The sequence below is a fragment of the Anser anser genome (assembly GCF_964211835.1).
Source record: "Anser anser genome assembly, chromosome: Z".
Classification (NCBI taxonomy): domain Eukaryota; kingdom Metazoa; phylum Chordata; class Aves; order Anseriformes; family Anatidae; genus Anser; species Anser anser.
The window spans coordinates 50280439-50296207 of record NC_139723.1 but is presented as its reverse complement, the minus strand read 5'-3'; the positions used below and the strand labels follow the sequence as shown (position 1 = coordinate 50296207).

The 15769-nt window shown below is 36.3% G+C and overlaps 1 protein-coding gene across 1 annotated transcript in view; it reads right to left on the bottom strand.

The window, feature by feature from the left end:
* Positions 1-14375, bottom strand: part of LOC310889516 (proprotein convertase subtilisin/kexin type 5-like) — a 49396-nt gene extending 35021 nt beyond the window's left edge. Inside the window, exons 1-4 of the mRNA XM_083817085.1 lie at positions 13985-14375; positions 10753-10889; positions 8877-9074; positions 8464-8532 (exon numbers count right to left, since the gene is read on the bottom strand). Of these exons, the coding sequence (XP_083673211.1) occupies positions 8464-8532; positions 8877-9074; positions 10753-10864 (379 nt within the window). The 5' untranslated portion in view covers positions 10865-10889; positions 13985-14375. The remainder of the gene's footprint in view (positions 1-8463; positions 8533-8876; positions 9075-10752; positions 10890-13984) is intronic.
* Between the last annotated feature and the right edge of the window lie 1394 nt (positions 14376-15769).

Here is a 15769-nt window from a genome sequence, read left to right as displayed (position 1 = left end):
GTAACTTTTATTTTAGCTTTCTGATTCATTTATGAACCTTTTTTTTTTTTTTTAATTAAATATTTTGAAGTATTTATTGGCTCAGCTGTGAGCCTAGAATGTGCTGAATACACTTAACTCCTCTTGCACCCAGGAGAAGCTGAGGATATTCTGTGCCTGTGACTTGATGCCTGGTTTACCTTTCTTTTCCAGTTTAATTAAATGTAATGAATGAAAATGATTTTATATTACATTGCAGTTCTTCTTTAAGGGCCAGCCTGTAGTAATTGTTTAATTTCAGCAGTTACTGCTAGATTTTATTTGCCTTTTACATTCCTCTGAACAATAATTTACAATAATGTAAAAAAAAAAGCAAACAAAACTATAAATGGTAATATATAACCAACAAGTGTAATTACATATTTTAACTACCTCTAGACAATTTTTGATTTAGTTTTATGGCTTCTCAATTAAAATAACTGAAATGTACAATCCAACCACAATGGGATTTGGACTAGACATAAGCCTAGATGAAAATTCCAATTTCACTAAGCCTTGCAAATACGGGAGATTTCTGTTCTGGAATCCAGAACTGTGATTTGAATCTTCTACTTTGTGTGTGAAAACTTACTTTTTTGTCAGTGTTTTTTTTTCCTGGCTTTTTTTTTTTTTTTCCCCCAACTCTTTTTCTTTTTAGAAGTTTCATCAGTAAATTTGCTTTGTCTTCTTTCTTAATTATAACATATAATTCATTTCAACAAGTCATATTACCAGGAAGAGGAAGAAAAGTGAGAACGATAATTTTAACCATGGAGTAAGCTGGATTCTGTAGTCAGTGAGACTTAAATGGGAAAAAAAGTCATCAGTATTTGCTGTGGCCAAAAGCTATAACTTTGGTTTGATCAAGATAAATGAATTAAAAGTATGTTCATTTTTAAGTAAAAGAAGGAAAAATATTCTTCATCTTCTTGTTTTCAAAACATCCCAATCCTTTTACAAAAATTACCTCTATTTATTTCTTTTGTAACTTTTATTGTTTAAAATTTAACCTACATTTAGTTAGTAGAAAAATGAGGATAGTGAAAGCAGAAAATGTTTTGATTGCTATTCTTGTTGTAAAGCTGGTTAACTTAAAAAAAATCATAAACTCTAATCTCAATTATATTATTCTAAAAGAGAAATAATTTCATTTGCTGTTACTGCATTTCATTGAAAAAATAAAAGGGAAGAGGGGTATTGAGGATTTTAATATGCTATAGTTAAAATCAGTAATGACCTGCAGATAAGATGAAACGAAAGCAATTATATAATGCATTATGACATGCATTACATGAAATAGCTCCATGGTTTGTATGACGGAAGTTAAATGTTGAAAAATACATCAAAGTTTGTTTGTATGTTCATTAATAAATGCATTACATTTTGAGAGAGATTTCACTGAGGGAAAATGATGTGAACCTTTAAGGAACAGAAAATTTAACAAACTAGTTTTAAAATGTGTATATCTGGTTGGAGTACTCTTGTCTGTAAACAGATGTAGTGGACCAATGCTGAGGTGAGATTTACACCTCAAATGAAACTCCAAAACGTGATAGCAACCAGAGAAATTCTTACTTACAGGGCTAAAAAGAAGAATGAGTGTTTCATTCATATTCCTATTAAAATTAAAAGTATGTGTACTTCAAGAGAAATGAAATCAAGACATAAGCAGTAGTATCTAACAATTAAGTGAGGGTGTTTGGTTTATTTTTCTTAGAGTTTATTCCAGCACTCAGCTGATGTATTATCTTTTGCTCTTTTACTCTGCTGACCATCTTCTCCATGTATGTAAATCCTGATGTGAAGATTTAAAGCAATATAATAGCTATGTATTACAAAAAAATGACCTTTCTGTGTGTTGAGGTGCATTTTTGGAACAGACCAAGATAGTCACTTATCTTTGAATTGTTTCTTACTACACAGGTAATTCTTCTGGGTGAATAGCACTACCCGAAGAGTGCTGGAATGCAGACTGTGGGCCAGACATCCTAGCTTTGCACCACAGATATCAATGCAGGTTTTGCCACTAATTTGAACAGCTGGAGTCCATTGACCCCCCGATAAAAAAATATATATATATAAAAAAAAAATGAATGCAGGCAGGAATCATAAAGGAAACATCTCTGTATGGAGATAATCCTAATTTGCTCTGCTCCAGTCAATAAATTGTTCTTTAAACTCAATTCCTTATTTGAAAGGTCAAGGCATTCTGCAAATCCAAGTAATTGAAACAAGTACATATTGAGGTAGAGTTACTTGAAATGGTTAGATTTTATTTTGTTTTAATATATTTGTTCTGCAGTTATTCCAGCAGAATGATTCAGCAGCAAACAGTTCTTTACTGATTTGATTAGCAAAGCTCCTGAATTTCAGATTGCTGAAGGACTAGCAATATATACTTTCTTTGTCTTTGTAATTTTAACAGTATGTTCATTGTTTCACCACTGGTTACAGAGCTACATGAACTTTTGATCTAACACCAATATTGTTCTTCCATGCTGTTATTACACATAGCTCTAAACTGGAATCTGGAGTATTAATACCTTAAAGAACTAAACAGATTACAGACATTACAAATGCAGTATAAGGAACATCATCTTAACATCAGAATAATGAGATGGTTCAAGAAAATTAATAGGTTCCTGAAGACTAGTTTTTGTAGCGTTTGATAATCAGATATCACAATTCTGCTTTTCAGTCAGTGAAGTAATCTTTTTCAAGGAATTTGGGGGGTGGGTTGTCAAAATTCAGTAACCAAGACAATGCTCTTACTATTTATAGAGGAATAATCTGTGCAACTAGTAAGAATTCAAGCAGGCTGCATGCCTGTGTTCACAAAGCTCATGATTCAATCTGAATTTCTTCCATTGATTTCCAAGCCTGGATTTTGCCAAAGAAGTTTTATTTTGTTTTCTGAGAAAAATAAAAATTTTAAAGACAGTTTTTTTATATATTTATTTTTAATTCAAATGTCCCATATCTTTATTGTGCAAGGAATTACCTTCGACCTATACTTTGGGAAAGACAACATCTTTTAATGTAATGTTCTGCCTACACTGAAATCTCAGTACTGAAAATCAAAGAATTGTTCCAGATTTTTTGGACATTCTTTTTGCACAGATTGCATATTCTTACTCCAGAAACCTGTGGAAACGAGTCCTATTATCTGCAAATCTAAAGCCCATCCTGCAAGATTAACTTCTTGAGGAAGATTTACTCTGAGATAAGAAAGAATCCTTATCATAATTTTCTCTGGTATTTTGAAATCCATGGTCTATTCATCATCAGGGAAGGCTTGAAGATATGAAGTTTTCGTTTGTGCTACTTATGTTGCTATGGTAACCAGATCACTTTTCACTCATTAATCATGAGCACAACTACCAGAATCCTAATCTGTACCTGTGAATTTGAGTCTATTCACTGTCTCTTCAGTGTCAGTTTAACTGCCTCATATGTTCTTTAGATCTCCTCCAGATACCTTTTCTCTCACTCACAGTACCTTACACATCTTACTTGGTATTATAGAACTTGTGGAACATTTACATGTCTTTCTGTCTGCCCCTCTGCCTTTACAGATGTATGTTTGTTCCCTTGTAGCCCAGGCCAAACAAAATAGTTAGGTTCTGGATGAACTTTGAGAGTTGCTGAGGCTTTACATTGTTTAACTGAAGAGTCACACTTGGGCCTAAATGCCTGTTTTATAGGCTTTTATTCTCAGGGTTGCTGCTTGTGTTTTCTTGCTGTTTATATTTTTGTAAGGTATCTCGTAAGGAGAAAAGTGTGATGGCTATACTGAACGTCCTTATCTGCACCACTGAACACTTGCACTGAGAAACACTTTATTCTGTGTTAGCCTTTGAAAACAGTCCTGATGCAAAGGTTGTAAGAACCACTTTGTGCTTCTCTGCAGAAAACTGAAAGGGTCAGAAGGCGATGGAATACAAGGCGTTTTGTTACACAGAGATGAGGTAATCTCCAAGAAACCTTGAGAAGTATTCATATCATAACATGTTATACTTTCACAAGTCTGGTGAGGTGAGTGGAAGTGAATAAGCAAATAGTTGAGCAGGAATTGGATCAGGAATATGTGGCTCCATGGGAGGACAAAGTCCGAAAGGAAAACAAATTGGGTCAAAGCCTGACTTTTGCAGTCCCTCCTGAGAGGAAGAACTATCCTTCAGCTGATTGCTATGAATTTTTCAATGATACACTTGAGCTCTCTGTCTGCAAATATTTAGCTCTGTAATAAACTAGGTGCTCGTATTTAGCATTATTGGTTAGTGCTATGGTGGTTTCTGCTTCTGAAAAATACATAAGTCAGTAGATATTGCGTATCAAGGAAGTTCATAATTTTTCATCTTCATAAGTACTCATTTTTTGTGTCTATATATTATGCAGGTGCAAAAGGGCAAAAACAATTTGTATTATTAGAAAGAAAGATGAAAGTGGTTGAAAGAACACTCCGTTCCATGTGTTGTATTTTAGAACACATTGTTCCATGTGTTGTATTTCAGGCACAGCACATAACAGCCAGGATTGTTATATTCTTGAATTGTACTGACTCTGGAATTCTTTTAAAATAATTACATTAAATGGCTCAAACTCTGCTGTTTTATCTTAGCACTTTTCTCTTGTCCTAAGTGGGCTTATAGCTGACTATTTTTTAAAAACTGTAAGGTTGACTCTGAAGAAATTTCCTGATTCTCATTACAATTTTAAGAGTTTGGAGAAGATATGGACAAGATTCTGAGGTGATTTTAATATGGGAGTCAGAGAACTTGTGCTGAAGGGTGGAGTGTAACTCCAGCAACAGCACATAGAAAACTATCCTCCCTAATGGCATTGCATCAGCAAAACTTTCCTTTTCAAATTATGACTCTGTTGAGGAAACTGGATTTAATTTTATAGATTTCATGGTGCTTTCTGGTGCCCACCAGAACACAAGTCATTTACATTTAGTCATGGATTTATGGTCAGGGGTGATGAAGACCTGAATTTCTTGTGGATCTCTCTGAATGAGAGGGAGCAATAGGTCCATGTCCAGGTTCTGGACTACAGGTCCAGAAAGTAGGCTCAGGGTCTCAAACTAGGCTACCAGACCTGAGGTAGCAAAGCCATAAACATAATCTTGACAGTGTGGACTTGAAATTTGAATAAATTTCATACTTTCTGAGCCACTTTGTCCAATTCTGTGTTCGTGTTTACTTGTCCCTTTTAGACTTGACTTGTCGTTGGCTCTCACTTCTGATTTCAATGCCTGTGCAAGACTGTCTTTCAGATTTCATGGGATGTGATGTGTTTGAACACACCAGTTGGGCTAGCAGGCAGCAGGCACAGTCAGATGTGTTCAGGAGCATGTGGGCAGAAAAAGGTAGGGAGGTGAGCCCCGCCATGCATAGCTATTTCTTTGGCACAGTGTACAAAGCCATAGGTCCTCTGGGGGTTAGTGAAATCTAAGGTAATTTTCTTGTAACATATTCCAGGACTTGACTGTCTGCAGGCAGAATGGTGTCTGTCAGTTTTAAAGATTCTTTATCTCCTTAAAATATGATCGGCCTCAGAATTAATGAAGTGAATCAGAAAGAGAAGTATCCTCTGAATTTAAAAGAAAGCATCACCTGTATTTAAACTACCTTTACCTGATTTAGTAGTTCTGTCAGTCCCTATCTTCACTCTTAGACCTGCAGTGTAGATACTGTGAAGACTTATAGCCACACAGTAGTTTTGAAAACAAACTGGGTCCTAACTTGGAGGAAAACAAATGGATTTTACATTGTTCCTTGAGGATCCCAGACAGTATTACAAATACTGTTAATCTTTTACCTTAACATCCTCACTGCTGGTGAACACTGACCTGCAGCATAACTTATATGGTGGGTTTTGCAGTCCTATCCAGCATGTCTGACATGGGGTTTAAAGTATCAAATCAACATAAAAGTGATAGAAGTATGATATCTATGTCCTAATCTGTCCATAGGGTTGCTGTTAATCGAGAAATTTCTCACACAATCCACCTCCATTAAATGGTCTGTTTTGCTGGCACCTGGCACCATGACAAAACAAGAGTAGATCTTATTTTTATGCACTTGCCTGAAAAAAGACAGACAGCATTTTCCAAGACTGAAGGCAGTAGTTCAATCTTTTCCCTGGTGCAAGGTGAAAAAATATTTGGCCAAAAATTAATTGTTCTTCAGGCTACTGAAAGCAATCAGTTATCTTAATTAGCGTATCTATCTCTACTTAAAACTAGATGTGTTTCTACAATAAAGAAAAAAAAATCAACCTTTGTGATTTGTAGACAGTAAGTGCGTCACTGGCATTTTGTTCCTCCATTGACAATGTGATGATACTGTGATCTGAGATTCCCTTTTTTAACTCATACGGTTTCTATAAGTGATCCTGCACTAAGCATAAACTGAAGATATTTTTTTTTCTCTTACAGTATGTATCAAACAATCTCAAAGCACTTCAGAAAGAGCAGGTGCCTGACCATTTTTTATTTTTTATTTTTTATTTTTTATTTATTTGTGAGAGAATGGTCTTAAGACCTTTGCAGATACATATGTATGCATGAAATGGATTTGTATTTGTATATGAATAACTACTTTTTGGTCTGTGAACTATATAATTTTGATTCCAATTGCTGTGATTATTACATTTAGCTTCCTTTCTCTCTCTCTCTCCCTCTTTTTTAATAAAGCATTCCCCAGAGCTTCCTGCTGCACTTCTAAAAGAAATGTTCATTGCATTGGAATGTTTTTCTACTCCTGCTCTACAGTTCTTACTGAGATTAAATTCCTCAGTGCTCCTGAATGGAAGATAAGACAAAGTGAGACTTCAAAATCGTTCAATATTCTCTTAATTTTAAGAAGACATTGTGCAGAAAGGCCATAAAGACGTGAAAATAAATGTATCACATACCATATTTCCTGAACTTGAAATTATACTAATTTTAATTATTTTTATGGCAGTGTAATTTCTTTACAGCTTTCAAAATAATCTATTTCTGTTTTCTAAGAGACAGGCAGTTCAGTTGTTTCTTTTTACAGAAGTCTCTAAATATGTCAATTTTCTGATAAGACAAGAGAAAGCTATTACTGTCCTCATCTTACCTATGAATTGGTATTGGTATACCAGAAATCTTATTGACTATTAGGAGCAGAAGTGAAAAAATGGCATCTCTACCTGATTCATTTTAAGCTTGAAGTTTACAGGTCATGCTTTATTTCAGGAACACACGGTAATTTACAAAATCTGTCTGGGATCTTTTATACCACTGCTGTGTTTCTGTTCCAAATAGAGCTAACATTAAACCAACGTATTTAAACTCTCAATAATATATGCATTGTAACTGCCAAGGAGTTTTCTTAACAGCACGCCCCTTACCAGGCTCTGGCATCCTAATACTTCTGACTTCACTAAGCACTGGAAGTTAACTCAGTATTTGTTTTACTTGTATCCATTCTGTTGATCTTTGAAGCTTTTGAAAAACAGTTTTTAAAATTAGAACTCTGAGTGCAATAACCTGAGAGTTAATATGTAGTGGATATTATGACTGATGAATATTATGACTAATATTTAGGAGATGATTTACAGGATGATCTTCTGAGGATAGAGGTAAGTTATTTAAATGAGTATAACTCCTTTCTCTGTACTCCAACGAAAGGTCTTGAAGTTTCCTGATGCAGACTTATTAAGTTCACAGTCAAATAAAGTCAGTTCCTGAGTTACTAGTAATGCCTATTTTTAAGAGAGGTTGCTATTCACAGGGTGTTCCGCACTAGCTCAAACCCAAGATTGGCAATAAATTGTTGCAGGAAAGATAAAACGGATTTTAAACCACAAGAGTCATGAAGGCACCAAAAATATGAACATAGCCTAGGAGAGTACCATCTATAACAGCAATGAAAATTGGTATTGGAATAGATTCTTTCCCTTTTCTTTTTTTCTCTCCATGACCAAGCACCCACCTGACATGAAGCTGGATACCACACCATACAAAAAGGACCATGGTGTAGTTGCAATCTTGCTAAAACTTGATCCTGCCACCTATTCATTCAGCAATATAGAAAGCTACAGGTATAGTAGAAAGGTAGAAAAGTACGTATAGACAAAAGCATTAGGCTTGATTGCACTTTTACAAAATGGCTGGTCACCAGAGTTGTTAGTTTTATAGTATGACATATTAGAGCAGAAGTCTGGTAGAAAGAAGAAAGTAGTATGTGCTGCAAAGTTAATTAGTTAAATTAATACAAATCCTTATTCTTATTTGTGCTGGTGATAGAATTTATAATTGGTGTTAAAAAATAAATACGCTGGGAAAAATACAATTTAGCTGGTGAGAGAATACAGCAGTGGTTAATTGCTCACAGGCAAGAAAGGAAGGAGAAATAATTACTCCCTAACTGAAGAATAAGGAGAAAGGTTTGTAATGGGGCTACTTACCCAACTGGCAGTTCTGGCATCCTTCTGAACAAGGTATGCAATCTTCAGAGTCAGGATCTTCCACTTCACCTGTGTTTTCAAAGTCACTAATTTAGGGTTAATCCTAGGTAATAGAAAGCCAACATTTGAAGGCTCATAGAATTATACTTTATGCAAATCTCAAAAGGAGAAAGATACACAGCAATTTCTTTGCTCATTTGTTCTTGTGTAACCCCATTCAATTTGAGGACAATATTCCTGTTTTGCATTAACACAGCATTAGAAGAGAATCAGAGCTGGAGTTTAAGGAGTTCAGGTTCAGTTGTGATTGTGTATTTCAGAACAGGAACCAAAATGCTTAACCACTTTTCTGTAATGGATTAAATAGAATATTTGTTCTAATATATAGAATATAAGCACTGAAGGATGCTTACCTTTTCTGCAACTGTGTTTCTGACATATATTTTGGGTAAGGTAATATCCTCTGAAACATTTTTTGCAGTGTCTGGAGTCCAGACAAACCTCACAGTGTCCAGAGCAGGGGACACAAGTGTGCTGTGAATGGTAGTGACCTGGAGGACAGCCCTCTTTGCACTCCCCTTGGTACAGAAAACGCTCCATCCCTCGTCTATCTGTGTGGCAGACAAACAGGGAAAAGAAGTCAGCAGCAGAGGACATTTTAGCAGAAGAAGCGGCATTATTAATCCTCCAGTGCTTCATCTGATATGAATTGATATTGAATGCAGACTACAAGATTTGCTCAGTTTTACACTGCATGAGTGAAAATGTACAGAAGTTTCAGGATCTCTGATCTTCCACACACCTGAAGATCTGTGATATAAAAATGTTATGCTAGTGAACCATCACTATCTATATCCATCAATCTAATCAAATAAGGACCACAAGATTTCCATTATTGGGTTCCAAATATTCCCTTACAGTGACCATAGAAGTACTTGTAGTGTGTTGTACAAATAGATGTAAAATCACCATTATGAAAGCAAAGTTGCCCACATCACCTTTCAAAAGGATCAGTATGTTTCCATAACAGATGAAAGTGTAATCCTCACCCTAGTCACAGCTAAACTCTGGAAAATTTTAGATTTGAATCTGAATAGCGAGTGTGCATCTGTTTGCTATCAGAGCAATAACATTCTGTAGTGTATGGGAGCTGACTTCTCAATGAAACCCGTGGAAACTCCTATAACTCCATGCGCCATGTGCTGCAACATGGGTAATCCTCTAATGAGCTACCCTACAGTTTAAATTGCATACAGTATAGTGCTAAGTGTATTTTATTACTTATCTGTAGAGCTCCCTAAATATTTGCTTATCATAATTTACTTCTGACGCTGCAGGGAAAGCAGCTGTGTTAGGGAATAATTGTTGCACCACAGAAGAAGAAACAATTCAGACTTTGTTCCTTTCCTTTTCATGTCTGAATCTTCACAGTGATCTTTGCTAGCTTTCTCAGGGTGTGACTCTTGTCGGGGTCTCCACTGCTTGATACAGAAATTCAGAAATTGATATTGCTGTACACCGCAGGGTGTACAAATTGAGCAAAAAAGACAATTTCACACCACTTACAGGCACTTGCATGTAATAGGTCTCAAGTTCTTTATGAATCAGGCATTAGAGATGTGAGAGGGAATCATTTTTATGCTTCAGACACTGATGGAGCTTCACAAGAACAGGTGTTGCTTCTTGGAACGACCACATAGTTAACTACATAGTCTCAACCTAAACTCCATAAAAAAGTGTCAAAAAGACAAGTTTCTGTGTGTGTTAGTGGTTATCTCTCTTCAGACCTCAGTTACCCATCTGTAGGGGCATGGTGGTGGAAGCTACCATGCTGGCTTCCTAGTCTTCCCCAAGGAGATGTTTTGGAGAGCCCCCTGGATTCCCTGCCTGTTTTTGCAGCAAGTTTGTTCCACTTCAGTGAAGCACACACTGTGTAGAGGTTGGTGGAGGTAGGCATGGTACTTTCTTTTCTAGACGCTTTTCTAGAGGCTTTTTTTCTGACTTTATTTTACTTGTTACTGTTTCTGTTTCTATGACCATAGCTCCTATTCAAAATACACAAAGGGGAACGCATAAAGATGGAAAGACAATGCAGAGCCATGTTTTGTTACACTTTTAACAAAAGCAGTTGAGCTCCAAAACCCTTCAAGGTTAAAACACAGTTATGAGGCAGGTAAGTAGCAAAAGCACTGCTTGTTTTGCTGGCTCTAACAGGTCCTGAGAGCAGAGAAGAAAAGCAACTTGGATGCCAAGCAAGGGGGAAAAGCTGCAAGAAGAAATCTTTCTCACCTGTTCCACAAGCGGTGCATTTGTTAGGTTCACTTCCACTGCAGTCCAGGCAGGTGTGATGGCACAAATGACATTGCCTTTTGAATTCAAACTTTCCTCTGGGGCATTGCATAACACAGCGACCATCATCAAAGAATCTTTTGAGGCACAGGGAGGCATAATTACAAATTCACCAATAACCTGTTCTTTACATTTAGAATGTACTGACAAGAAAAACAAGATATACTTCCTTCACTGTATTGACAGGAGTCTTTGCACTCCACTCCTTCATTTCCCTGATCTTATTGATAGTATTTGTTGATTAGAATGTCAACCATGCGTAGAACCTGGACTTCAGAGATGAGTTGGATTATTTTCCCAGAAAAATCATCCTTTGGTCTTATACTTAAATTTCTTTCTACTACATTCTCTGAAGTGGTCACCTAATGGAAAGCAAGACTAGGTCTTTCTCTGTGAAGCAATGGTCTATCTGTTAGTTCAAATGCTAGCTGTGAAAAATACTGTGGCTTCAGTGCAATGACTAAGTATATGCAGTCAAACACCTCTTTGAATCTTGGCCCTTAGGATCTGTCTTTTTAGACTTGCATATGTGCAAATACTTAGGAGTTTTGCTACTAAATGTTGTTCTGCTGCATAACAAATAATCTGCTACAGAATCCTTATATGTAATGAAAATCTCTGGTCCATTTTCACCACTATTTAGTGTCTAATGATTTTATTCTTTCTGGATGAAAAGGAGAAAAGCATCAATACAGATATGACTATTAAAAGAGTATAAGACAAGTTGGCTAGAGTTGGAACGTGTTTTCAATATTTAGAAAATTAGAGAGAAGAGACTGTTATCTCCCACTCTCAACAGTTTTTGTCCTCAATCAGTTTGGTTTATGAGGATTTAGGACTCAATTTCTAGAGAAGTTGAGCACAATTCAGGATCTTAGTACAGATTTCAAGACCATCAGGTTTTCTGTACAACTAGGGAACAATAGGCTTTCCACAACATGAAGATAGTGCATGCTTCCTTGTAGCCAGGCAGTGGTATTGAAAATGTCTGCAATAGGCCTTCATAAATTTGAGTTGCTATGGTCATTGTCAGATTTATTCTGAAAGAAGGGGAAAAAAACATCTGCAAAGTTTAAAAACAATTTTTTCAAATTGTCTTTGAAACCGTTTCAAATTTACCATGACTGGAAATGTCTAGACTTATGAAGTGTGGATATGGAAGAATATGCTATAATGCAAACAGCCTTCCTGAAGTGCACGCAGAACATTAGTGTCTAAGCAAGCTTAGGAATTGGTTAAAAAGACTTGTGAGGCTGAAGTCAGGCTGCTGCACGGAAACAGGGAGAAGCTCGTAAGGGTGGATTCAGCAAAGATGTGTCTTTGCTCTGGAGTCTGACAGACTGTTCGTAGAACACTATCTGTATTGCTGAAGACCAGTATTCATCTCTTCATGTGGACCACAGCCCACACTGTTAGGTTTCTGTGCAAATGGGACACCATGTCAGAAACACTGGAGTTAGTGTTACTGTATTCTGTCACATGTGCTAGCTGTAATGATAGCTATCCTCACCAAAACAAAAAAAGAAAAAAAACCCCACCTTTTATAGTAGTAATATACTTTTTTTTTTGTTTGTTTAGCTGGACAAAAACTATACTACCACTACTACATAATTTTTATAAAACAAGTAGCCACATTTTGAACTTTCAAATAAGCAAATGAACTAGCGGTGATTTTATTATGAATTATTGTGACATTCCCTGCTGAATTTTCAGAAAGAACAGGGATTGATCACTGTTTTCATTTTCAGGGGATTTTTGGTAATTACCCCCCACCCCAAATCTTTTCATCCTTTTCAAAGAGGACGGGTGTTTCCCTGTAGGAAAGCAGGATTGCTGAATTTTAGTCTCTAATATCTAATAGCCACTCATTACTGTCTTCAACAGACACCATCTAAAGCTCTAAAGAGCTACAAAATTTAGGATCCTGTTTCAGTTCAGTTGGTCTATTTCAAGCACATAACAAATAATGTCCATTGGAAGGACTTATTATTTAGCTTTTGGTTGAAGTTTTCCATTATTATTATTTCTTTAATTGTGACTGTCCAATATTCCTTTTTTCTAACAGCTTTTCATAATGTTCAAAAAGAGCACAGAGAGCTCTTGGAAAACTTAGATGAAAAACCTGAAAACTGATGGAGAATTATTTACTGGGGAGACAGCAGCACCCTTCCAAAAGATCACAGAAACTTCATTGCTCCAAACTTCTAGTGGCTTTGCCTTATGGCATTGTAACTAGTTTGTTCAGCACCTTTGTTTTACATCTCAAAATGCATTGCTAGGAAGCACAAACAACCTAAGTTAATGCAATTGTGAATTGGAAAAATCCAGTTCTCTGTCCAAAATTCTGCCCAAAACCTGTGCTAATGCCGTGTCCAACTTCATATGCATTAAATCCATACTGTTTCCTCAGCTATGAATTTGTCTGGACTCCACTGATCCTTGTGTATCCTATAGTCTTAACATAGATTTTTGCAGTGTAAATTGTAGCATTGCTTGAGGATTGTTTTTCCGTGCCTTACAGGACCAGATTTTGATTTCATACTACTTAAATACCAGCTGGCTGCAATGTAAGGGAACCAGAGTTACTGGTGTGAGGACAGAGCTATTGACAGGACATGAGTTTAGAAACAACAGGCTCCTGGATTAGATGCTAGAGCACCTAAACTTCAGCTTCTCTTCTGCAGTGATCTCCTGTGGAGAAGCTTTGTTTTAGATCTGCTCACGCCTTGTGAGAGGTTAGAAAAATAAACTGCAGTTAGAAGCATATGTTCAGGTGTTATGAGCATCTCCACCCTGTTGATTGCTAGCTTCAGTGTCCATATTCACTCCTGTGTCAAATTCCATTGCTGTGTATCACTGCAGATTGCCTTGCTGTTTATCACCCTTGTGACTCCAACAGTTATGATTTTGAATGGATGACAATGAAAGAAATATTATTTCACATTAAAATATCTTTTTTCTCTAGCTGTGGGAATCATTTGTTTAAATGCTGAATGTCTGTGTAACAAACAGTTTTGTGCACGTACTTGTCCTCTCAGTTTCTCACACTGGTTTTGTTGTTTGCCATAATCTTCAATTTGTTTGCCATAATCATCACTTGTCTCTTCATTTGAATCTGCAAGATAGTGCTAAAGTGACATCTTTGTGTTGCATGGTGCTAGGAGACACATACCTTGTGCTTGGGCAGCTGATGCAGTTGTTGGGCTCAGGTCCAGTGCACTTGTCACAGAATGTGTCACACAACTGACATTCTTGAGACTCATCGAGATATTCATCTAGTAGGAAAAAAAAAAGATTGCTTATTTCAGCTCAACATCTTACACTAAACAAACTAACGCACAAAAACAAAGTGCCAATCCATGTTGGTAAACTCAGTGAGTAAAAGGAATTAGACCTGGTTTGAATTATTGAAATGAGCACATTTCCCCAAGGTGTCAAGAAAAAAAATACTTGCTCCTTTGGTATACCAGGATATTCAGACTTAGAAGTTTGTAGTCCTAATTTATTTGCCGGCTTGTTTTTATTTTTATTTTTATTTTCCATATGAACCTGACAGGCGGTGATGTTTGGGTTGAGGCTATTACTTTTGCATCAGTAATAATGATATGTAGGATCATTCGTTACCTAATTTCCCTTGCTGCAGGTGCAATGTGTTCCTGATTACAAGCTTTAATATAAAGGGTTTACTCTCATGGCTGTGACTTGTGTTATGTGTGGAGAAGGACTTGAGTGAGCCTCCATAGGTCAGAGACATGTTAGTGCTACCCAGACCTCTAGCTGTAGCACTTTTGTCTCCCTCTCATGCTGCTACTGCAATAACCCACTTCTAAAAGACCAAGGCTCTTCTTTAAACTGACTAAAAATTTGGTGACCAAGTGTCCACTTGTACTTGAGGAAGAATTATTGAGTGATTGTCTAAAATCTGAGATGTAGATATAAACACTTCATAATCATGAATACCATAATATTACTATGGAGCTGAAGTGCAAATTCTGCTGTTTATTTAATGAATATTCGTTGAAACACTGTCACAAACTGGTAAGCTATATGTTTCCTACCTCTCAGAGCTGAGATATTCATTTGGTAATTAACATGAATACTAGATCTGCGTGCAATATAATGTGGGAACACTAAATGATTTTATCAAACAGTTTTGTGTTTTATGTCAGTTTGTTATGGGAAAATTTATTCTAATTGCATGTATATAGTTGATAGACCTGGCTGTTCCTTCATTCTTAAATAATGGAAGAAGTTTGACAGAGAGTCCTGTGTAATACATACACCTTGCAATTTCTCATACCTAGAAACTCTTTTCACTTGTGTTGCTGCTGGGAAATACAGTTTTGGCACACACAGTGAATTTTAGAAGTCAAAATACAAATATGTAGTGACTTGGTTTTGGCTCACAGTTGCAATGATTTTCTTGCACTGAAGACCAAGAGCATTGTCTGAGCAAGTGCTGCTGGATTAAAAAATGTAGGAATGAAACATTGCCTAAAAAAACCCTAATTATGCTCTCTGTCCCTTGTCTTTTCTATATCCATGTTTATCTCTTTTAACAGAATTTATAATATTTGAAGTCCCTGGTATGAAATATAAGCTATATTACATATATGGTGTACATAGTAGTATAGTTATTGTAGTATAGGGAATGGTATAGTTACAAATGCAAAGCATGCTAAAACAGGAGTATCCAGCTAACCATGGGCCAAAGCTGAGGTACCCGAAGTGTAGGTACAGACGTAATTTTAATTTTGTAAAGGTTCGTATGTCTCCTGGAGAAAGCAAAAAGGTCAAAAATGAGCCATAGACCCATATGAATCAAGAAAATAGTGCTCCTCAAAGGCTGGTCTGGTGTTGTTTCTAATCAGCAAGAAATCCAGAGCTAGGAGAAAATGCTCAGTCTCTTGATGAGATGAGAGAAACAGATTTTTTTTTTTTTAATGTAAATTTGTGC